General features: G+C 48.2%; 10 protein-coding genes and 1 non-coding gene across 11 annotated transcripts; 6 read left to right on the top strand and 5 right to left on the bottom strand.

The window, feature by feature from the left end:
- Positions 1-3,509: 3,509 nt before the first annotated feature.
- On the bottom strand, positions 3,510-3,944 carry EDB91DRAFT_1254544 (uncharacterized protein; the record flags this gene model as incomplete). The annotated part of the gene is made up of 3 exons (XM_041323836.1): positions 3,510-3,676; positions 3,726-3,846; positions 3,906-3,944. 3 exons carry the CDS (start codon positions 3,942-3,944, stop codon positions 3,510-3,512), a joined length of 327 nt encoding a protein of 108 aa, XP_041171174.1.
- A 31-nt stretch (positions 3,945-3,975) lies between these two features.
- On the top strand, positions 3,976-4,058 carry EDB91DRAFT_t108. The gene has a single exon. It is a non-coding gene; the product is annotated as a tRNA-Arg (tRNA).
- A 1,233-nt stretch (positions 4,059-5,291) lies between these two features.
- EDB91DRAFT_1061870 (uncharacterized protein) lies at positions 5,292-5,909 on the bottom strand (the record flags this gene model as incomplete). Its single annotated transcript, XM_041314484.1, has 1 exon — positions 5,292-5,909. The coding sequence occupies one exon, from the start codon at positions 5,907-5,909 to the stop codon at positions 5,292-5,294; it is 618 nt and encodes a 205-aa protein (XP_041171173.1).
- Positions 5,910-6,074: 165 nt separating this feature from the next.
- Positions 6,075-8,063, top strand: EDB91DRAFT_1061853 (uncharacterized protein; the record flags this gene model as incomplete). The annotated part of the gene is made up of 3 exons (XM_041314483.1): positions 6,075-6,281; positions 6,336-6,468; positions 6,532-8,063. The coding sequence occupies 3 exons, from the start codon at positions 6,075-6,077 to the stop codon at positions 8,061-8,063; spliced, it is 1,872 nt and encodes a 623-aa protein (XP_041171172.1).
- Positions 8,064-8,299: 236 nt separating this feature from the next.
- EDB91DRAFT_1061881 (guanine nucleotide binding protein, alpha subunit) lies at positions 8,300-10,133 on the bottom strand (the record flags this gene model as incomplete). Its single annotated transcript, XM_041314487.1, is given in 9 exon segments — positions 8,300-8,349; positions 8,414-8,447; positions 8,504-8,586; positions 8,644-8,932; positions 8,988-9,083; positions 9,101-9,209; positions 9,262-9,787; positions 9,837-9,857; positions 9,908-10,133. 9 exon segments carry the CDS (start codon positions 10,131-10,133, stop codon positions 8,300-8,302), a joined length of 1,434 nt encoding a protein of 477 aa, XP_041171171.1.
- Positions 10,134-10,691: 558 nt separating this feature from the next.
- EDB91DRAFT_1167002 (Golgi phosphoprotein 3-domain-containing protein) lies at positions 10,692-12,314 on the bottom strand. Its single transcript, XM_041320033.1, has 3 exons — positions 11,904-12,314; positions 11,478-11,730; positions 10,692-11,390 (listed from the first exon to the last, which is right to left on the bottom strand). Exons 1-3 carry the CDS (start codon positions 12,177-12,179, stop codon positions 10,789-10,791), a joined length of 1,131 nt encoding a protein of 376 aa, XP_041171170.1. The 5' UTR covers positions 12,180-12,314; the 3' UTR covers positions 10,692-10,788.
- A 1,271-nt stretch (positions 12,315-13,585) lies between these two features.
- On the top strand, positions 13,586-14,850 carry EDB91DRAFT_1061879 (S-adenosyl-L-methionine-dependent methyltransferase; the record flags this gene model as incomplete). The annotated part of the gene is made up of 5 exons (XM_041314485.1): positions 13,586-13,728; positions 13,770-14,137; positions 14,194-14,279; positions 14,332-14,739; positions 14,794-14,850. 5 exons carry the CDS (start codon positions 13,586-13,588, stop codon positions 14,848-14,850), a joined length of 1,062 nt encoding a protein of 353 aa, XP_041171169.1.
- Positions 14,851-15,113: 263 nt separating this feature from the next.
- EDB91DRAFT_1061843 (uncharacterized protein) lies at positions 15,114-16,572 on the top strand (the record flags this gene model as incomplete). Its single annotated transcript, XM_041314482.1, has 4 exons — positions 15,114-15,341; positions 15,401-15,488; positions 15,541-16,463; positions 16,513-16,572. 4 exons carry the CDS (start codon positions 15,114-15,116, stop codon positions 16,570-16,572), a joined length of 1,299 nt encoding a protein of 432 aa, XP_041171168.1.
- A 1,848-nt stretch (positions 16,573-18,420) lies between these two features.
- EDB91DRAFT_1265092 (uncharacterized protein) lies at positions 18,421-19,860 on the top strand (the record flags this gene model as incomplete). Its single annotated transcript, XM_041324488.1, has 3 exons — positions 18,421-18,483; positions 18,553-19,146; positions 19,199-19,860. 3 exons carry the CDS (start codon positions 18,421-18,423, stop codon positions 19,589-19,591), a joined length of 1,050 nt encoding a protein of 349 aa, XP_041171167.1. The 3' UTR covers positions 19,592-19,860.
- Positions 19,861-20,106: 246 nt separating this feature from the next.
- Positions 20,107-21,410, bottom strand: EDB91DRAFT_1239708 (chitin synthase III catalytic subunit; the record flags this gene model as incomplete). Its single annotated transcript, XM_041321896.1, has 7 exons — positions 20,107-20,141; positions 20,191-20,287; positions 20,345-20,492; positions 20,553-20,707; positions 20,758-20,972; positions 21,071-21,278; positions 21,333-21,410. The coding sequence occupies 7 exons, from the start codon at positions 21,408-21,410 to the stop codon at positions 20,107-20,109; spliced, it is 936 nt and encodes a 311-aa protein (XP_041171166.1).
- A 755-nt stretch (positions 21,411-22,165) lies between these two features.
- On the top strand, positions 22,166-23,467 carry EDB91DRAFT_1061880 (NADP-dependent oxidoreductase domain-containing protein; the record flags this gene model as incomplete). The annotated part of the gene is made up of 6 exons (XM_041314486.1): positions 22,166-22,225; positions 22,292-22,327; positions 22,379-22,513; positions 22,569-22,979; positions 23,031-23,380; positions 23,434-23,467. 6 exons carry the CDS (start codon positions 22,166-22,168, stop codon positions 23,465-23,467), a joined length of 1,026 nt encoding a protein of 341 aa, XP_041171165.1.
- Between the last annotated feature and the right edge of the window lie 70 nt (positions 23,468-23,537).

Raw genomic sequence — 23,537 nt, 5'->3', positions numbered from 1 at the left:
GTATTGAACCCTATGAATCGATTGGTGATACCAGGTTAGTCTCTAAAAATCACGTTCCAGAGTTGACTGCCACCCATGTCATGGTGCCCTATCCAAAGATCGATTTACTAGCCCACGATATGTCACATTTGTTATTAGCTAGGACTCATTCTCGAGGTTATTTAACCCTTTGAATCGATTGGTGATATCAGTTTTGTCCCTAACAATCATGTTCCAAAGTTGAGTGCCACCCCTGTCATGGTGCCCTACTCAAAGATCGATTTTTTCAGCTTTCATATTCCTTGCCTGGCTTTAATTAGGAATCTTTCTGAAAGTCATCAAACCATATAAACACGATGGTCATGCCAGATTTGTCTCTAAAAATCATATTCCACAGTTGACCACCCCTGTCATGGTGCCCTACCCAATGATCGATTTGTTTAGCCTTCACATGACTTGCCTAGCTTTAACTAGGAATATTTGTGAAGGTTATTACACCATATAAACACGATGGTCATGCCAGATTTGTCTCTAAAAATCATGTTCCAGAGTTGACTGCCACCCCTGTCATGATGCCCTATCCAAAGGTCGATTTACTAGCCCACGATATGTCATATTTGTTATTAGCTAGGACTCATTCTCGAGGTTATTTAACCTTTTGAATCGATTGGTGATATCAGTTTTGTCCCTAACATTCATGTTCCAAAGTTGAGTGCCACCCCTGTCATGGTGCCCTACTCAAAGATCGATTTTTTCAGCTTTCATATTCCTTGCCTGGCTTCAACAAGGAATCTTTATGAAAGTTATTAGACAATATAAACACGATGGTCATGCCAGATTTGTCTCTAAAAATCATATTCCACAGTTGACCACCCCTGTCATGCTGCTCTACCCAAAGATCAAATTACTAGCCCGTGATATGATACATTTGTTATTAACTAGGACTCATTATCGAGGTTATTGAACCATATTAAATGATTGGTGATACCAGTTTGGTCTCTAAAGATCATGTTCCAGGGTTGAGTACCACCCCTGTCATGGTGCCCTACCCAAAGATCAAATTACTAGCCCTTCATATGATACATCTGTCATTTACTAGGACTCATTATTGATATTATTGAACCATATTAATGCATTGGAGATGCCAGTTTGGTCTCTAAAGATCATGTTCCACAGTTGACCACCCCTGTCATGGTGCCCTATCCAAAGATCGATTCACTAGCCCTTGATATAACACATTTGTCATTAACTAGGACTCATGATCGAGGTTATTGAACCCTATGAATGCATTGGTGATACTATTTTTGTCTCTGACAATCATGTTCCAAAGTTGAGTACCAGCCCTATCATGATGCCCTATCCAAAGATCGATTTTTTCAGCCTTCACATGACTTGCCTGGCTTTCACTAGGAATCTTTCTGAATGTTATCAAACCATATAAACACGATGGTCATGCCAGATTTGTGTCTAAAAATCATATTCCACAGTTGGCCACCCCTGTCATAGTGCCCTACCCAATGATCGATTTTTTTAGCCTTCACATGACTTGCCTAGCTTTCACTAGGAACCTTTCTGAATGTTATCAAACCATATAAACAAGATGGTCATGCCAGATTTGTCTCTAAAAATCATATTCCACAGTTGACCACCCCTGTCATGGTGCCCTATCCCAAGATCGATTTTTTCAGCCTTCACATGACTTGCCTGGCTTTCACTAGGAACCTTTCTGAATGTTATTCAACCATACAAACACGATGGTCATGCCAGATTTGTCTCTAAAGATCATGTTCCACAGTTGACCACCCCTGTCATGGTGCCCCACCCAAAGATCGATTTTTTCAGCCCTCATATGACTTGCCTGGCTTTAGATAGGATTGATTCTAGAGGTTATTGGACCATATGAACACGATGGTCGAGCCAGACTTCGCTCTAAAAATCATGTTTCAAAGTTGACCACCCCTGCCATGCTGCCCCACCCAAAGATTGATTTTTTCAGCCTTCATATGACTTGCCTGGCTTTAGCTAGGATTCATTCTAGAGGTTATTTGACCATATGAACACGATGGTCGAGCCAGATTTCGCTCTAAAAATCATGTTCCAAAGTTGACCACCCCTGTCATGCTGCCCCACCCAAAGATCGATTTTTCTAGCCTTCATGTGACTTGCCTGTCCTTCAGAACTATTTTTCCTGGGGGTTCTTGAGCCCTCTGAACACGATGGTCATGCCAGATTTCCCTGGAAAAATCATATTCCTGAGATATACAAGGTCCTCCTCCCCCCCTGATCACCTTTATGTCACTATTCCGATATTGCACCTCAATAATGATATTGAAAACAATGTAACTGAGGTTATTGAGGCCTAGGAATCGATTGGTGATGGTCCCAGAGCATCCAGAGGTCGACAATGATGTGATATGTCAGGTGGGCTGAAAAGTCAGTATTTTGACAATATCTCCACAACCCAACCGCCGTTTTCTTTCATTGTTGGCTCATATCATTCCTAGAAGTGCCCTCCAAGATATGTACCAGCCCACAAGAAGGAATTTTTTTTCAAGTTTGAAATGTATTTCTGAAATGACCATATAAGTATAGCTACTACAGCCGTACTGCATTAGCACTTGCAACAGTTGCGAGTGCAACAATATAGCTACTACAGTTGTACTGCAGTAGCACTTGCAACTGTTGCAAGTGCTAACTACACTGCATATGCAATCCTGTAGCACTCGCAACAGTTGCGAGTGCTAACTATTCTGAATGCCTATCTCTGTTTTACAACTATTTCACTCCTTGCTATACTGTGATTATTTGTAGTTATGACCAATATATATAGAATTTTTTTCCTTTTAAAAGCCAAAGTCCTAACAAAACCAGTTATTTAACCGAACCTATTTACAACTTCCCTATATAAATATGTACCAGCCCACCAGAAGATATTTTTTTACAACTTTGAAATGTATTTCTGAAATGACCATATAAATAATGTGTGCGTGTGGGTGGGCATTCAATGTCAACCGTGCCGGTAATATCGAATGCTGCCATCTGAATCTGACGTCAAAAATAAGCTATCTCGTTGGGACTTTGTCTTCACCTATGTATTAAATCATTTGGCCGAAAGCCAATGGACACAGTAGCGAGGTTTCGGTACTCCCAGAGACTTCCCCCTGGGATGGTTTTCCGACTTCCGAGCACCGACCCCTTCCAAGTTCCTCGGCCCGCTGCGGCGAGCCTCCCCTTCCCATGACCAATTTTTCTATAATGTGCCTTTTAACGCATGTGATCAAACTTGTAAGCCGGCAGTATTATAATGGTACGTTACCTTTTTCCGACACTTGGCCGCCACAGACACCTTCGCTGCAGCTACATGTGCAGTACTTACTTTCTTTGTAGTGCGGTCTTAAAATTCAATTGCGGGGCACCTTCAACTTTTGTTATTTTGATTGTTCGTTTCATCCAACATTTTCCCTTTGATACACGCTATTTTATTGAATTTTTCAAGTTGACGCTTGGGGCTTCATCTATCCTGTTACCAGTCATGTTAATTGGTCAAGCAAGGTTTTTGCGGACGTACTCGCACCATGCGTCCAGAGTCCAAGAGCAGCAACTTCTTCCTCAGCAGTAGCATTCTCTCGGACATCATCACGATCCCATCGAAGAGCAAAATCATGTTCCAATGGGTTAATCAGCAGGTTAAAAAGCTCTGCGAAATACGTCAACAATCCGACCAAACCGCCAGACATTCGACGCACCCATCTGCAGCTCATGTTCGTCGCATTGCAATAACTCCTTCGAAACATCGATGAGCGCATCCGAAGTGTACCTTAGGTCGTCTTTGCCGGTGTATGGTGCCTTCTGCTCGCCGTCGCCGAGCTACATGCGTCCGTTGTCAGTACCGGCGGCGGCGCCACCGCAGGACACCTTGACTGCACCTTCTCTTGATGACACTCTTGAATAATTAAGGGGGACATTCAGGATACCCAATGGCGATGGCTAATACACGGCCGCCTGGCGAAATGGCATCGCGTCTGACTACGATAACAACCGCGATCAGGAGATTGCAGGTTCGACCCCTGCGGTGGTCATTTTAGTCCTCATTCCTCCTGGACGAATTTTTTCCCTTTTTCTACCTAATTATCCCCGAAAGTCAAACTCCCGAACGCCGAAGACCTCACAGTGACCTATAGTGACCCCGTTCGAACTACATAGTACACACCACCGCGAAATGGTCATGCACCACTACAGATTGAGGCTTGGACACGCTTATGGGTTCTTGATTCAGGTACGAAGTCAATGAGTGCCCCAGAGGATGAACTTATCACGGTGAGCGTGATCATCGTCCGCGAGAATTCCATCGACACCAATCTGATGGCGTTCCTGCAGGTTCCGCTTTTCGCAAATTTGGTACCGGTGGACATCAAATGCCACCCTGTTAACCCCTTCCATCTCCACAACTATCATCCCAACAAGTCCCCAAGTTGATCATGCCTGCCGCTATTTATGCAAGGGTCTTGCTGCTTTGCACATGTCACAAGCTTGCTCATTGTCGCCAACGGTTGTCGGCCCGATCCATGCTGAACTGCTCCTCACCCACCGTCGTTTTCAGGCCACGATACACAGCGCCCGAGAACGTGAAATTGTGTTCGATAGGCTTCGTAGCAAAGAGATAGACACCACTATACCTGACTGACAGACATGTTTTGACGACCGTGAGTGTCGTCCCGACGTCAGTACACCCTTTTGAATGTTAACATGTCATAATTTGGATATTTGTGCATTAAGTCAATCGAATTCGCATACTTATCTGTCTTCAGGATACGGGCGCGTTCCTGCCCTGCGAACCCCTGGATTCTTCACTGTGGTGGTCTGCTTGGAGGCTAGACAAAGTTCCAGGCAAATCGAGGCTGAATTTCTTCACCGTTGTGAGATTCGACTTCCTGGAAAAATCGAAGACAGATCGTACAAAACTTGCTATCTTGTTAATATATGTATGGGGTGGCCCGCTGCAGTGCGATCGATAAGTTCGCTGAGATGAATCCAGACGAACGTGAGTCAACGAGAAACGCTGGTGTTAAATATTGACCAACCGTGAGTAGCCACGAGCGCACTGCTGCATATTGCACAGGGAGCTCCAACGATTATTTATAGCGTGAATCAAATTGCAAAGTTATGTTGTTGAAACCCGAAGATGAGTAGTCCATGCATGAAAGCACGTTTCCTACATTTACAAACGTGTGCTGCTACATCTGCTGTGAATCGTATATCTGAAATATAAAGAACTCTGGTGGTATGTGTAGGGGTCCTTGTGGATGATTGATTCACAGAGACTCGACAAGAAGCTCATACTCGGCCCTGGTATCCGCCCCTACTTTGATTTGTAGACTGACTCGCAATTTCCGTCGCTCAAATGCAGACTGGTTCCACACGCTAATTATTGTCTGCACCTCTTCCCTAGGACTTCTCGTGAACTGAGAGTCGTACGCCATCCCAGTTGCTCTTGTGCTAAATATGCCACGGATGGGGAGTGCTGTGACGGGAACGCGAGAACCCACTGCACTGAGACCCCGACCCGCAAGACGAGCAGAGATCCCAAGATCTTCTAGGAAGCGCGTCCAGTCCGCCTGTTGTATCCCATGTTTCTCAAGTAGATCCGAGGGATAAAGAATGCGGAAACCGTCTGCGAGCTGATGCCCAGCGCAGGGGATTCTGAATGGAGGGAAATCGTTAGATTTCACTCGCAGAGGTGACGGAGTGGAAAAGCAGTCAGGTGGGGGGTCTAAGGGCTTGCGAGGAATAATAGATGAATGTTGAGGTAATTCCGGGCTAAGATCTATAAAGTGAGGCTCCCACGTGGGCGGTGCTAGGAAGGAGGTAGTGCCAGACTGGCTGTACGGTGGGGGAAGATCTTCACGTCCACTAGTTGCGATTTCTGACATGTTTTGGTATAAGATGAATAAGAAAGAGCGGTGTTCGACTGAGGATGAGATTACAATGGTGGCGGGTCAGAAGGCACGTGCAAGGGGTGTTAAGCGCGGATCAGAGGTACGCGCTTGAGTAACTTGCTTTGAACACATGCAAAACCCGTTGTTTCCCGGCTTGCAATGCGACCTCTAACTCTTCATGTATCTGCACTCAACGATCTTGAGTACAACTTATATACTTCAGCTCTCAATGATCTTGCAGCCTCACCTAATACCACCACCTTCTATGATGATGCCCACTATGAGGCTATGTCCGTTGGTATCCGCGAAGTCAGAGCTTGGCTACGAGGGAGATATCCTCATCTGCTAGCTGCTGATATTGACGAGGTTAGGCCAATTTCTTCGCTTGCTTCATGTCCTAACCATACGCGTTCCGCGCAGATCTTGAAACTGTTCTACCCAAACATGCTCCACACAGATTGTCTCACCGGCGGCCAGTTCTTTGCTGCACTCAGACTTGTCCTTCACGCTGCGTCAGGTAAAGGCGTTGATAGAACTCTAGCGTTTGTGCAAGGTGTGTACTAACTCTCCTTCCTAATATCCTCTAAATATCATCTTTGACCGGAATGTCTTGCAGCCCACCCAATCTCAGAAAAAGTCCATGACCAGTCCAGATCAACTTCTCCCTCCAAGCCTCAAGTCCGCCCACCACTGTTTTATCCCGACCAATCTAAACAATATGCCACATCCTCAAGCTCTTCCTCCCCAGACACAAATCCCTTCCGCAAATCGCTCGAGTCCGATACGCACCACTCATTATCGTCTCTTCCAGATCAATGTGACACCCCTCCGGTCATACCCTCACGTCCGCCACAGAAGATCAGCCATAATCCGTTCTTGATGCGTGACAAAGCAAATGGGGCAGACCCTATCAATAAATCGCCAGAGAGGCGGAAGGACGGCAAACTTCCACCGCTTCCTCCTCGAAAACCAGCGCCCTTGGTTGGCCCACCACGTCGCACATCATTAGCACAGCCTCTCGACGCATCTGTTCTGGCACCATTCCATGCTCCTCAGAGTATTAGACCAAGCCACATCATGAGTCCCCTAATGAAACAATCGCTGGAGGCTAGCAAACAAGGCCAGAACATGAAACGTGTTGAAGAACAGCTAGACCGTGAGCGTGTTCTGCAGGTGCTCAAAACGACGTCATCCGGTTCGTCTGCGAGCAGCAGGCCGCGCAGCCTAAGTCCCACAAAACAATTCCGCAAAGGACTCGGGAGTCGTTCATCTGGATCTGAAGACACATGCCCTGCACCTCCGCTTCCCCGCCGACGAACACCCAGCTCTCCGTCGTCAGCATCAAGTTCGCTGCCCTCCATCGACCAAGTAGCAAGTGCCACCGTAAACACTCAGTTCCCATATGTGCCCACCCTATTCCGCCCACCACTTTCAAATAGAAAATCAATACTTCCCGGAAACACCCTCTCAATCACGACATCAGACGGCTCGTCCCATCTACCTGCGCCACCGACTCACCCGGATCGTAGACCCACAAGCGACACGGCAGAGTCCCCCACGACCACCTCCACACGCGCCACGCGGTCCAAGTCAATGCACCACGCCGCAACGCCCCCACTTCCCCCTCCTCGGCGAAAGCGTCCCGAGAGCATCCAGGTCACTCCAGCATCAAGTACAACGGAGCTCTCCTCACCCGTATTTCCCTCGCATGCACGAACATCCTCATTCCAAGGCCTCTCTCGTCATCTCTCCCTCACGAGGGATCGCGACACCACCGACGCCTCGCCAATGTCCCACATTCAGAAAACGATCTCAAATTTCCAGCTCAAGGCCCAGCCGAAACTGGATGCGGCGCGGTACAAAGCCGAGGCAGGTCTCAGTCGGCGGGGGTTCGTTCACCATTCGCATATTGGTGCGCCGGGGAGGTGGGTGGAGGAGGGCGAGCAGGGGCTGATGACGGATACCCGATCGGAGGACGACGACGGCGCTCATGTTGACCGTGATCCGTATACTGAGCCTTCCACTGACGACGAGCCGAGCTCAGGGGAAAACCTGGAGCGGATGAAGAACAGTAGAGTACGCCGCGACTTTCCAAAGGAAGCAGACAACCTCAAGTGGCCGGCAGGTGATGGATGGAGACCTCTGTAGCCTGACAGACAAGTTGAGCTTACAGTCGTGTGAGAAGTTCATGTGTACTGATCGTATTATGCTTCGCGTCCATGTAGATACCTATGATATGGTATCCACGAGTAATGCTTCAGCAAGCAAGGGGGTAATCGTGCGCTCATTACACTTGTCGTATCTAAATCGTCAACTGTCATATCTATATCAGGTCGCGCATGATCTGTTATTACAAATGTTACTGTCACTTCGTGATCCGGCGTTCAGAACAAGTCCGCCCGCTTCAGGTATTCGCGCAAGATCCCGTCGCGTACTGCCAGGTTGTTCCTTCATTTCAACAAGTTGCGTTAACCACAGGGTAATACAGAAGCACACACCAGAAGTCAGCGTCACAGCCATCGCCTTCGTATCCTATTAGGCAAATGAAATTAACAGGACTTTCGGCCTGGAACAAGGGAAGAACTAACAGTAACGGACGTCGGGTAGATATGACATATCCGCGGCTCCGGAGAACAGTACCTCACCGTGTCTTTGAATTTTTGTCGAAGGTCTAGATGCAAGACATTAATTACCCTGGAAGCTCGCAACACAAGCAAGAAATATGTACATTTGACAACATCATTGGTCTCATTTGGCCGGTCGCCGTAGCTGGGGAGAAAGCGCTTCACCATTATGCCGTTTCTGATTTTCTGCTCGAGAATGTCCATCTTGTTTAGAAAAAGGATAAGGATCGTGCCCGAGAGAAGCTTGGAGGAGCATATGGCCTTCCAGAGTATGAAAGAATCCTCTAGACGGTTGACACGGGGGTCTTCGAGAAGTCGCTCGTCAAAACACGAAATTGGTGCTAAGAATATGACTGCATTGACTTGGTCAAAATACGGTAGCCATGCATGTCGCTGGCAGTCATCGTCAGTGGTGAACATGATTAGAAAATCGGAGCAAAACACGAACTTGTGTACGCGAGCCGCCAACATCGAAAATCTTCCATTTCGGAGCGTCGGTATCTGCAAATGTATTCAGAGAACAAGGAGAAAACACCTCATGACGCTTCACTCACCATCAACTTTCATTTCGTGTTCCTGGATGTCAAGCGTACGCAATCGTGCGCGTAAGACATCGTCATCTGTTGGCTCATAATCTCGCGCGGACAATCTGTCGATTGCGTCCAAAAAGCTACGGGCAGATGGGTTCAGAGAAAGCGAAAAATGAATACAAATAAGCTGACAAGCCAGCGGAATCCTCGAGCCGGGTTCTCCGTCTCCATAGCATATCCTGTATGAGACCATCCATCCATAGGGCCTTGATGTCATCTTTGCAATTCGCGATCACCTCTGTGTTATCGACTAAATTGGGTAGGTCCCGCTCGAAGGAATGTTTCGAGAACTCGTGACCTCGGGTTGTTTGAATAAAATTGCGCCAAGCCCGGGAACGAATAAAGAATTCCGATGACCCGCAGGGTGAGAGAGTTGTTGGAGAATTCTGTTTGCGTGGTTGGATGTCTTCCGGGGTTGCGCCGAGTAAGCGTTTCAAATTACTCTCCACCGCCTGCAGCGGACTCAGGCGAACTTTATATTGACGATAGTAATCGTCGAACTTGGACGCATCATTGAGTCCGTCTTGTTCCTCGTCCATATCCTGTGATAGCGCATCAAGGATGGTGTTTGCAGACCGAACGAGATTTAACAGTATGACTGCTCGCCATGATGCTCGCTCCTCTATCCATTTATCTCGGGCAAACCGCATGCGGAAATCTAGGATGCTCGTTCAATGATGAGAGAATTAAAAGGCAACGTAACCTACTCTTCAAAGTTGTCGATTTACCTGTTGCAAAGCCTGAGACCAAAGGAAGCGTTGAATTTGAATAAACACACCACTTTCGCTTTGACCCAATAGTAAGATCTTGACCGATTCCTCTTCCTTCTTTCTTACCGCTCGTTCAGCGCGAATTTCATCGTCGATGAGATCACTTATTCTTTGAGCTTCAACTTCCCGTTCTTCTCTTGCGGCTCGGTCGTGTGAAGATTCGTTCGGGGGAGGGGCGCTGATAACTGCTAGCGGATCGGTAGCATCGTGATGAAAGACCACGCTGAATGCCATGTTCAATGACCGGGAGTCTGCCGGTAGAGGAAGATTATGGGTATGGATAGCAAGCTTGAAGGATGTGTGCGATAACGACCCGGACTTTATGACCAATCTGTGGGTGGCCGATGTGACTCTCGTAAAAGTGATCAGGGACGGTTTGTGGTGAGCTTTTAGGCAAAATGTCCCCAGCGGATTCCTACCGGGAAAATCGATCAAACATGAGAGTGTGTACAAGTCCGAGGCATTGAAACATCTAAGCTAAAAGAATGGGGATGAGCCAATTAAGTACAAGCAAAATTTCGGATAACCTTGTGTGATGGCAAGTTGTCATAGGTCCGAGAATATCATATCAGTATAACTGAAGGAGGTCTCATGTACATGGTGAGAGACTTTATTCGTCGTGAAATAGCTTGTCATGAAGCGCCAGCGTATGTCATACGTGATCGGAATTGATCGCGTCCTGAGAATGTCGTCAAAGAAACGCCATGTGTATCACCTCAAAAGGTCTTGACTTTCGTGCAGCTGTCAGTTCCGAGTATCCACGCCAAGTACCAGACATACCTTGAAGATAACTGAGGTAAAAATAATATAAATATCAACAAAAAGCTAGATAGCTCGTATGGACATCCAAAAAGTACCAAGAGAGCGCAGAAAATTATCCATTCACCCTTCACAATAGTGAATCTAATTTTGAAAGAACTTCGAGGACTCCTGCAATCAATTGGAACCCGTGGTCCTCCTCCCCGTTCATCTCCCGCTTCACCTCTTGCACAAGACCGAGCACGCTCTCCCGTCCACTAGGTGTAGTATTTCCCATCCCGATCTTCACAGCTTCCCTCCTTCTACCACCGCCACTCCCTGTCGCTGAGTTAGACCCGAACGGCCAACAAGCAAACTCCGCTAGTATCTCGTCACATCTCTGAAAAGCTGCTTCCCTATCTTCATATGTCAATCTGCCAAACGCATTGTCCAACACGCTAGCTGCATATGCTGCACACACCAAGCAGACGGCCCGTGTGACCCTGCATTGAGTGCCTTCCTTGTCCAAAGCGCTTGGTGGTACTGTAGAAGTGGTCGCAGTGAGTAGCGAGACCGCCCGTGTGATAATGGTATCCTTCGTCCGTACGTCGGCGACGGGGTGTGTGGCCATATCGAACAACAGGAAATTACGCTTTTCAGTCCGCAGAACACCCTTATCCACCAATCCTTTTGCTAGGCGTTCGCGAACCTGCTTAAGTTGATATCCAATTTTCATGACATTCCATGTCTCTCCTGTCGGTCGAGAAAGTCAGCTTCGCAATGAGAGGTACATCAATGCACGAATGATGGCATAAAATCCTTATAAAATTCCAGACTCACCGCTCATTAGATCAACCCAGCCAGTTATTGACATTCTATCTGACTCCTGACCCTTCATCATCCTCAGCGCTTCATCAAGGATAGTTTCACCCGTCTGTTTGTCGTCAATAACCTCAACCAGCCTGTCTGCGAGTGGACTCCGGCGTTGATTTGAATCCTTAACTAGAGCTATGCGGCGGCGAAGTGCGAGTTCGATGAGGATACACCCTCTAAGTGCATATGATATGCTGTCGTTCCAGAAGGAGAGATAGCCCTACAAAGAGTTGATGTCAGTATGTGACCAAGCAAAGCGGGGCGCCTTCAATTAATGTAAGAGGCATCATGCCATGCTGCGGAGACAGGGCAGCCTAGGATGAAGTGCAGATGACACTCGAGAAAAGTGTGCAGCAAAGGAGGTGTGTGATGTAAAAGAGGCTCCAGACATACATGTTTGTCTTTGAGACCAAGAAGGAGCACCTCTTCCATGATGGTCAGCCGAGGCATTCTTCCACCGTTGCGACTGTCCTCCTCAACTTGATCGAGGTCGCGAGGATCAAATGCAACTTTACTTCCACCTTCAAAAGCAGAGCCTGCATGCGTTGCAACGGTTCCATTAGGGCTGGGACCATTTGGTGTCCATCCAGGACTTGGGGCGTCATCCGAAGTTGAGGACGATGAAGCTCCACCCACCCGCCTTCGAGAAAGTCCACCTGCCGAGCTCATTGCATACCACGTTCAATTTAAGGGTGGTTAAGGAATTGGCGGTGTGAAATAGAGAGACGACGGATTAATGGAGCTAATGGAGTGGATGTCTCGTCACTGAGAGCAGTGACGGTTGGAACCTGTGTCACGTTCCCCCGTTCGGAAAAAGAACATGCCTAGTTCCAAACTCCTCTTACTCATGACTTTAGAGCACTAAAGTAATAAACATCTATCCAGTTCACCATCGATTGCTATAGTTTCACCATATATGCTATATGCAAACACCGTAAGTGACTCTTCTTGTTGCAGAAGCGTGGTATCTCAGTCTTTAGCTGACCCGTTATCTAGTGGTTAGTCTCTTCTCAGGAAAGCGGCGTAAAATAGAGAGGATATTCTGCTGAACCTTTGATCCATAGACTGGATCAGGTTTCAGCTGCAGTCCGCTTTTTAATGTTCACAGTAGTATCGATGCCGCTCCCCCTTAATCACGACCAGACAAGCTCTTAATATTCAATATTAAGTAGGTGATGTTCCATATTGCATAAAACGTACGCCATCCGCTCAGACGAAAAGACACGATACCTAACGAAGGACATTTTCACAGAGCCATGCTATCATCAGCTGCTCGTCGCAAAATCTCGCGTTGACAGCGCATTCTGTCAATGGGGCATTTGATAACGTCTTTGGGATCCTCATCGGTTCACCTTTACTGGTGTCTTATTGTGCACGCCTCGTACATAACTCTCAACACTCAAAACTATACAACGTCGTGATCCAATCGCGATCAGAAACTTTTGATCGTCAAACCAACTTCAAATACTGTGTTCTCCTGGGAGCAACCCAACACTACGGTGACCAGACGGTTATGTATACTGCATGCGGCCACCGATCGGTTCGGGCACACCTCGACATCTCGTCGAGGGGCGCTCGAGCCAATCTGACAGCAGCATACCTTCAATGCCCGTGAGTTGCCTATAATCGCTGAGATGCTTGCGAAGGCTCGATTATTTACACGCGTTTGGCAATCAATTTTACCAGTCGATTTTCAATGTCAATATTATTTTGCCCATCTATAGATCTACGCTTATATGGGAATAAAAAAAATAGCCAGACCCTATACTTAGATGGAGACAACCGTTGGATGACATGTATACAAAATGTGCACGCAAGCCCGTTCAGTGTGTCCACGTGATTCAGGTCCAGACTGCAGACGAAATGACCTGATTTCTTGCCGTCGGGTACATCCTGGGTACATCAATTTATATAAAGGTTCCATTATTCCATACTGAATTTGCAGAGGCTCCATCCAAGGCTCCGTTTCCTTCATCCTTTCATTCTACGCGCCTGGTAAGTTTCATATCTTCTTGCGAGAAATCATGTCGTGGAGGTTGAATTTGTTACTTATGCGATTTTGTTCTGCAGACAGTATGGTTTCGACTCAGTACGCTGACGGACGTCAAGAGAAACGCGTCGAGAATTATACCAAGTTCTGGCAAAAGGATCTTGGTCAAGAGGGTGATGTGGATAATCAAAACCGTGTTGAGAGCTACACCGACGTTGTAAACGGTATGTATTACCTCATGATTTTTCGACGGTGTTTATTGACAGAAGACAGGCTACTACGACTGGTGCGACAGAGCTGTATGAGTACGGCTGGGCACAGTCCTTCCACTTCTCGCGATTCTACAAAGGAGAGGCTTTCGCAGCATCCTTGGCCCGCCATGAGCACTACCTCGCAGCCCAAATGTCGCTTCGCCCTGGAATGCGTGTACTTGATGTTGGGTGTGGCGTCGGTGGTCCCGCACGCGAGATAGCTCGTTTTGCCGACGTCAACATCGTTGGCTTGAACAACAACGACTTCCAGATTCAGCGTGCTCGGAAGTACACCAAGAAGGCTGGTCTTGAGGACCAAGTAAGCTTTGCAAAGGGTGATTTCATGAAGCTGTCGGAACAGTTTGGCGAGAACTCGTTCGATGCTGGTGGGTGCTTGTGCAGTCTTGTGAAACATTGTTGATTACAAACACATCGAGAACAGTTTATGCCATTGAAGCCACTGTCCATGCACCTACGTGGGAGGGAGTGTACGGTGAAATAATGAAGGTTCTGAAGCCTGGAGGAGTGGTATGTTTATTCATTGCCTTCGAAGTTTGATATATTAAGCATCAGTTTGCAGTTCGGCGTCTACGAGTGGTGCATGACTGACACGTGGGATCCCTCAATCCCTGCACACAAGGAACTTGCACATGCAATCGAGTTTGGCAATGGTATCCCAGAGATGCGTCACTTGAACAAAGCCCGCGCAGCCATGACCAACGTCGGCTTCACCATCGAGCATGAAGAGGATCTCGCCGAACGCCCTGACGAAGTTCCGTGGTATTACCCGCTTGAAGGCGATATCTTGAAGGCCCAGACTGCCTGGGATTACTTCACCGTTTGGCGGATGAGCTGGAGCGGCAAGCTCGTTTCACACACCGCAATCAAACTCATGGAGATGGTTGGTCTTCTGCCCAAGGGCACTCATGATGTCGGCGAATCCCTTAAGGTCGCTGCTGATGCGCTCGTGAAGGGTGGTCAGACAAAAGTAAGTTCCAGCACCCTTCCATTGATTTGCGTGAGGCTCATGGTCCGTTTGAAGCTCTTCACGCCCATGTACCTCGCTATCTGCCGCAAGCCTGCGCTTTCCGAAAGCTGAACTACGCACTTCACTGGACAATGCTACATATTTTACGTACATATATACCCGCTACTAATACTTATCCTGGAACCATTGGCATGACTGTATGGCACTCCTTTGACCTTGAGCTTGAACCTGAGGAGATCCGAAACCACAAATGATTCAAAGAGTCCGCCCTAGTTCCGCGTGGTGATAAGCATTAGCCCATTAGGAACGATCCTTCGGGTGTTGCCGAAGAAGGATGAGAATGAAAGCGAACCTTGTGTCAGCCTCACGATACGATGGCCAGCGATCCCAGGGTGAGCAAACCCAGGTTGCCCAAGGCTTATACCGACGAACAGCTCATCTTTCTGCGAAGTCACATCAGCGGCTTTGAGACGCGCACTCGAGGGCATGTGAGAGGCGACGCCAAGAAGTTTGCTCTGGACCGCGCCAATGAGTTCCTTGTCCGTTTTGGCATGCCAGAGGACCTCCAGGGTATCGACGAGGCAGAGCCCAGGTTTCGGGAGGTGAGGGCTGCCATCGTCGATGTTCATTGAGGGAGTGAAAATGTATTGATTAACCCTAGCAAATATACAATTGGTACAAGAATACCGTTGGCCGAGCGAGACGAAAGCTTGAGGGAAGAACGAGATCCAAGAAGACTGCTGAGAAAGGTTTGGATCTCAAATCAGTATCACTGCCCTGATCCTTAGATTTGCATTATAGTCTCTGGGTCTCCTGGTCAGAATAGCTTAACATGGAGCCCGAATCTCGAGACTCCAACGACTGTGTCGTATGCTGCTCAAAACGACATAGCGGCTCAGACTGCCAGCTCGTCATCACAACAGCAGCAGCAACCCCAACAGCATGTACCTCCGCCTCCGCCTACTAGCCATATACAGTTCAGTTTCCAGACTAACGTATCGGTGCCTTCTGCGGCCACACTGGCTCTGAATGTTAACCCCACTGCCTTGAGGGATGCGTTCCTTACACGAGGAATAGATGCTACGACGCTCTCGTCGCTCATTCAGAGCTACGTCCTGTCACATCCCTCGCCGACTGCATTAAATCCCATCATTGATGCTCTCTTTGCGGCTGTCACTTCATCTCTCAACGCCCCAACTGCCTCACGAACCGCGTCAAATCACGACACGATCATAACGATCCTCCGTCGCTTCACAGAAGCATGCGGATATTTCCCAGCCACGATCATGCATGCGGGTGTCTCCGGTCCACTCGCTGGTCCTCGCGCACTGCAGATGGCCATTCGTAAATCGTCTGTATGGTACCCGGTCCTTGCACCGGTAGGCGGGACCTCGATGAGCGATGAAATGGAGCGCATTGCCGCAGACCGCCAAAAGCGTAAAGACCACATCCAATGGGCACAGATTCATGGCGCAGCACTAGAGCTTGGTTTGTTGAGTTTCCGCAACGACTACTCCGGCACGGCCGAGTCGCTGTCAGAACTGATGGCGCGCGATGCGGTATGGGAGGCAGACGAGGTGGAGTGGGTTGCAGGCATTTTTGTTCTGCAGTCTATCATCAGGACTGGGTCGTTGGCTCGGAAACATGAGTATGAGCAACTATTGTCGACCTATGAGGGGAGGTGGAAGGAGATTAAGGACGAGGCGCGACAAGCGCTTGTGACGGTATGTGATGTCTTAGCAATACGCTGGATTTACTGACGGGAGTTCCTAGGAAGTATTGTTGAGCGCGCAGCAGGATCTGGCGCACATGGACGAGGGGCGCGTCCAGTGAGCTCATTCTTGCATTTACATAGTATCTGGTTGGAAGGACATTAATACCGAAGTTAATACGTCACGTTTATGCAATATCCTGGACTACTGTATCATCCAAACACGATCTTTTGTCGCTGCTTCACAATCACTATAATATGCCCACCATCCCAGATCTTCACGAGAGAGTAGGACGGTCCCGGAAGGGGTCAAGCGCTACAACCTCGAGCTCAAGGGAGATATTTACTGAATTTCCTCGTTAGTACTATCGACTTGCACTCCCATTGTCTAAGATTTTGTTCTTGCACGAGCAAATTATCATGGACATACAGATCACTTGTAAGGCGGCTTACGTACGTACTCCTTGTAAAATTGTTCATCATATTTCTCTCCAGCTTGTACACTAAGTTCGTCATCGTCCGCAATCCAGAACGTGGTTCTGTCTAGCCTCGCGTGTTTTTTTCAGTGTTTCCAGCTATCTCTCCAATTCAAGGTCCCAACTTAAATTCAAATTACACCGTGACATGCTGACATTAATTTAAGTTGTAGATATTGTCCAGAAAAGTTCGTCCCCCAGGGCCAGGATTAATTGGTGGTGTGAGACGAATAACTGAAACTTTTGTCGATCATTACAGAAAAAACACGCGGCCCGCTCCTTACGTGCGTTCCACTTTTTTTTTAGTTCTCTTGAAAGCGGACTCGGTTCGACCGGTAACTGCTCGTGCACTGACACTGCAGTCTTCCTCAAAATCATTCCTTCAGGCGCGCAATCCCGGTTTCGCTACTACCAGAGGAGTTCAAGTAACGCCTCTAGCCAGGTTCTGTGATCCTCTCATCGGTCTATCGTAGTCGGTGACCGTCCGCTCCGCGACTTATCGATGCGCCTGATCCTGCCTGATCCCTAGGCCGTTGAAACTCAAATACACACAACGGGGTGATCCGAAGCTTATTTGACCTTTAAAATGCCACGTTCTTCCGGCAGACGGTCGCTAATATGCGTGTTCATCCTCCCCATGGCAGAAGTTTCCCTGTGGAAGGATGCTACATGCATCAGGTAGTCGCCGATCACGGTAAAGAAGCCACAAAAGCACGCCCCTCAATGTCCGCGAGTTTCAAGGGGCATCGCAGGTCGCGGAGGCGCTTCCGAAGGCTCATGTCATTTACACGCGCCCGGCGCGCGGACTGACAGCGCGGACATTGACTTTAAATTTTCCACCCGCATCAATCTGACCTTTACTATCCTCGAGTCGGAATACGTACGGTCAAGCTCGGGGTCGTTGTCAGCAATCGGAGGCACCTGCGAACCCTGTCTTACTTCGATTGGGTCTGCCGACGAGGGGAGGACAACCCGCGAAGGGATTGTAGTCAACCAAGTCAATCCCTCTAGAGACTGAAACCGGTACGAACCGAACTAGTGATTACAAGAAATGGCAAGTATCCTGCTATGTGATACAGCCTCGCTCACGTGGGTAAAAAAGGGTGTCGACCCTTCGGATTCCGGATGTGGAAGGCGCCTCGACAGATTATACGTTTTTAATATTCTCACAGGACGGTGGAGTCGACCAGGTATGACAATGCTTCTATTGATGCACGGGGAAAAGAGGGCGCCAAGATAATTCAGTCAATCGTCTATAAAATATGCATCCCTCGCCTCCGCTTTCACTCCTCTCCTCCCGGACATCGTATACACGCGTGTGCAGGCATACGGCAATTCATCCATCAACCTTAGGTGCGTTCGCGTCGTGCTTGAGAGCATGGCGAGCGACTGACTCCTTTCTACTACTCGCTATAAACTAGACCCTAACGTGACAACAACTTTCGCTCAAACTCATTCTTTAACACGGTCATTCAAGTTTCTCTGGAAGTCTAGATGGACAACAGTGCCACGCACAGTAGTCCCAGCTCAAGTGCTCCCCTAAGTGACAGGCAAAAGGTACTGATCCAGCAACCCCTCAAAGTCCGCATACAGTCTTTCTGACTTTCCCTGTTGTCTGGACCTCAGTTATCCATCTCCGTCGACTTCAGTGGCGCCAGTACCTCTGCGAACACCGCTGATAGTCCAGACGACCAATGGTCCAGTATCTCCCCAGCAAAGTCAGCATTGACTTTCGCGGCGGTATGGGATCCTGAGGATGGGATGGTGACATTCTCCGGAGCACGCCTTCTCGATTCAACTGACGAATACGAGAGTTCCTCAGGAGCTATCACCCCTCCTGACGTTTCTGATGATGACTTTTCTCAAGCCGTCACCGTCGATCATGACGGATATACATCGGAAGAAAACACTACGGCGACGGTTGGAACATTCCAAGATACGTTCAAAGCCTTCCTCCATCGCGTTCCGCGGAATTCGAAGTTTAACAAGCAACTCAAGCGCTCCAACACGGTGACATCATCAAGGCTGGACCGACTAGATGTAGGCTCGCGAGACCCTATCGTACGGCCAACACGCCAGTACTCCTGTTTTGATAAACTCGATGAAGAACTCTCGTTCAAGGCGCAGGCTGCGTTCACAGACATCTCTTTGGAGTCGGACCCTGTGTCAGATGAGGGGTTCTTTGAAGAAATGCCAGACATTAGGAGACGACCTGAATTGGTACGTTTGTCATTGTACCACGATTGTTCCACATATCTCACTTCTGATGTAGAAGTCACGCTGGTCCGCTACGACTATCTCAACGTCTGCCAATGTTCAGGTTCCGCGCAAGGAAGCAAAGGCTCCTGGGAGTCATGTACCGCACGCACTGTGGATAGCGGACACGTATCAGCCAACTTTTAACCTCTCCACTCCCCCAAATAGTCCACGTCGACGCTTGAAGAAACGCCGCCCTAGTGACCACCCACCTCCAGTTTCTCCAATATCATATAGCAGCAGCTCGGGCTCGGAAAGTCCGATTTCTCCTAGTTCTACTTCCTCCACCCCGACATTGCGGTCATTGAGCCTCAAATCCAAAAGGTCTCGGCGTTTTACCAGAGAGCCGACCGACGACAGCTGGGTCTCTATTGAAATAACTCCATTCATCACGCAACGCATCGTCTAGGAGATGTAAAGAGACTTCGGATTCTTGGTGCTTTTCTTGTTTATCGTAATGTGCATACACTCCATCCTTTTGCGCTTCCCCCTCCTTTTAACTATTGCGCTGCGAGCAGTTGCTACTTACACACTCGTTTTATGAAGATCTTTTTTTGCGAGACAGAGTCTCACGTAGGTGTCGATTCACCGGGTTTGGATATGTATACTAGATTTTAAATATTGTAGACAAGCTCACCATCCATCGATGGTATACTTATATCATGGTGATATCACAGCACAACAATATTGGGGCCCACAGAAATACAAGTCCGGCACCAGTGAGCCGCTGGGGTGCATCTTTTTAACCAGAACCTGCCCCACAACGCCTCACGACCAACCCTAAATCCGCGTAGATAACATACATAATGAGGAGGCGGGATGCAAGGAGGGGCGAATAAGCGTGTGAACTGAAGGATAACACATGTATCGCGTGGATAAACGGAAGTAAAATCACAAACACAACAGCACAGCCACTTAAATATACTATGATGGGTAGTAGAGATCGTTATCCCAGTCCTCTGTAACGTGGATGAGCTGTGTTGGAATGGAGAGAATAGACGACGTTACCTTCCGTGATCCCTCTCCACGCAAAGTAAAGAGTAACTACGCATGCGGTCTCCAGTATCGTCGCGATGAACGAACCATCAACTTTCATCGATGATCCCTGCAGGTACCCACCAATCAGCAGGGTTCGACGTGTGATCACGAATTCATTACGTACTTTACATATGATTTTACTGAGTAGGAAGTAGTCGAGCTGGCTAAGGATGAAGAGGATGGCGGCGATCACATAGTACCACACTGGTCGGACTTCGTTGAGGATCCCGAGGACAATGTACAACATGATTCCGAAATAGATTAAAGCAGCGCTTTAAAGATGATCCGAAGAAGTGAGCGGGAGGAAGTTGTTTGAAATTCGTGGGACTCACACTCCGGGCCAGATACTAGTGAGAACAAAAAGTGGTATACTGTGAAGAGATGCGGGTGGATTTGATGTGCCAAGCACTTGTGTGAAAGTGAGTCCGACGTCCAAGGATATATAGGTTGTAGCGGCGAAGAATGCGGCGGAAATTATAGAAAAGGGCTGGGCGAGGGTCAGCTAGCCGTGAGTGGGAGAATGGAATAAGAACGCACTACTATCGAGCTAAGGGTGCCATCTTCCACGACTTGGGTTGCTACAATAGCATTGCCCAGCAACGTCCAAAACATTGTAGCGACGAGACCAGCATGGATGGCAGTAAGGACAACCAAGGGAGTTGTGCCCTGAGTAAGCAACGAGCCAGTCGTGATCAACTGGAAGGGCAGGGTTAAGAGGTATAAGGCGAAGAATATCCGTAATTCCACACGGCCTGTGATATTAAAGGATCAGTTGACAGGAATGGCGCGATAGCGTGGGGAAGGAGGTCGGAGACAAGAGAAGTTGGTTCGCGGAAGTAAGAAGACTGACCCACTGCAGCCTTGCGCCTTCCAGTGAAGTAGATCAAAGCTCCCACAATGAAGACACTAAGACCGCAAGCGACGATGTTGGCGATGTTGCCCAAAGAGCCGTTGGTGTTTACTTTTGGTATCCCACACTCTGGATTAACACCGACCGGGGCAGATGAGGCGTTTTGAGATACACCACCATTCAAGACGGATGGGTCGTTAGTCAATAACTAGTGATGAGAATGAGTAGGAAAACGACATATAGAATATGAAGTGATGCAGACCTGGCGATAAAAGAGATTACACCATGTATATGACGGGACCATGGAGCAAAGTGTTTGGAAATCTCCAAATCGAGTCATTGTTGAATGTAGCGATGGTATACAGAAATATGAAGGGGGTACGAGGGAAAGGCGAGGTTAGAGGTAAACGGGGGGGTTTGAGTAAACTGAATCGTGCTGGAGGTCGTGCAAAGTGTCGTCAGGACAAGGAATTAAATGATAAACAGGTCAATACAACAAAGTTCGAAACTTTACTCACGAGAACAAAACGCGCGTGCTGAAAGAAAGTTCGAAAGTGCTTCAAGCAAAGAATATGACAAGAATATAAAGCCAGCTGGCAGTACGATAATACGCACTCAATTATCGATCGCTACCAGAACGAAACTTTTTAAAAACTGGGGAACCAGAAGTCGCCACGTGTTACGTTGATGGTCCTATTGTATTGATTAGGTAATAGCATCCGTTCGTCGCTGGCCCGCTGCTGTCCTCGTTGTCAAGCCAGGTGGATTGTATCGCTTTAAAGCTCCACAAGCACAAGCGACCCTTGTTCATACAACTTTCATGGTTTCGTCAATATTGAAGGCACCGTGATGCATGTCATCTCATGAGCCATCTCTCGGCCGCTGAATCATTCTGTGATATGTATTTATGTAATGAAATCAGAGCTTGTCAGCTCAGAGCTGCGGAGCATGTCATCAAGTACTCGTAGGTGACTACATTTGCTTAGTCTACAAACGTACAATCTATATAACCAAGATAGGAAGATTAGAGGTTTAAATACAGGGGTTTGATCAACTACGGTTCCCATCTTCACTTTTATCTGAATCACCAACACCATGTCTACTGTTCAGTACCGCACCCTTGGAAAGACTGGTCTAAAAGTCTCTGTGCCAATTGTGAGTTGCGACCATTGCACTTGTTGCCAGCGCACAGCACTCACCATGAATTTAAATACTTCTTAGCTTGGCGCGATGAGCTTTGGAACCTCAAAATGGGCTGTGCGTGATCAACGTTAACATTCCTTTCATAACATCTTAAACCTTCTACAGTCCTGGGTCCTTGACGAGGAGCCTTCTATCGAGATCATGAAGGCTGCTTGGGACCTTGGCATCAATACCATCGACACCGCCAACATTTATTCCAACGGCGAGTCAGAGCGTATCATTGCCAAGTTCATCAAACAGGTGTGTCTCCTACGTTGACATTCATTGATGGTATCTTAATGCGCAATCTCCTCAGTACAGCATTCCTCGCTCCCAGATCGTCATCGCCACAAAGTGCAGTGGTCTCGTCGCCAATGATCCCTCCATCCAGGGATACTCCGTACCCGGCCTCAATCAGCGGCCCGAGTACGTTAACCAGTCTGGCCTGTCTCGCGCTGCAATCTTCAACGCTGTTGACGCGTCCCTCGCTCGTCTCGAGACCCCATACATCGATCTCTTGCAGATTCACCGCTTCGATGCTTCGGTCACTCCTGAGGAGACCATGAAGGCACTTCACGACCTCGTGGAGAACGGTAAAGTCCGTTATATCGGTGCTAGCTCCATGCGCTGCTGGCAGTTTGCTATGTTAAACGACGTGGCCGCTAGGAATGGCTGGACAAAATTCGTCAGCATGCAGGATGAGTACTCGCTACTCTACCGTGAGGAGGTGTGTCCTCAAAATAACGAGATCCGCTCTCTTGTTAACGGCAGCGTTTAGGAACGTGAGATGCTTGCTTATTGCAAATACAACGGTATCGGTGTCATCCCATGGGCTCCTCTAGCTTCTGGCGTCCTCGCACGCCCCGCTGGCACGGAGACGACGCGTCTCAACTCCACCAAGGGAACCGCCTTTGAGAAAAAGGTTACCGATGGAGACACGACTATCATCAACCGCGTCGAAGAGCTTGCAAAGAAGAAAAATTGCAAGATGAGCCAGATCGCGCTGGCCTGGGCTGCATTAAAGGTGTCAAGCCCTATCGTGGGTATCAGCTCTGTACAGAGGTTGAAGGAGAGCATTACTAAGGAAATCGAGCTCACCCCGGAGGAGGTGGCGTACTTGGAGGAGCCGTGCGTATTCTGTTTGCTTGTCCATTCAACACGAGACTGATGACACCTTACAGGTACGAGCCCAGGGCCGTCCGTGGCCACGCCTAGAAACCCGCAGAGCCCATGAGGAGATGTTAGCCAAAAATTGTACCATCTTGTATAACCAACATCATCGAGC

Source organism: Suillus paluster (assembly GCF_016628075.1).
Source record: "Suillus paluster strain FC165 chromosome Unknown EDB91scaffold_110, whole genome shotgun sequence".
In the NCBI taxonomy this organism is placed as follows: domain Eukaryota; kingdom Fungi; phylum Basidiomycota; class Agaricomycetes; order Boletales; family Suillaceae; genus Suillus; species Suillus paluster.
This window is presented reverse-complemented; position numbering and strand designations above follow the sequence as displayed.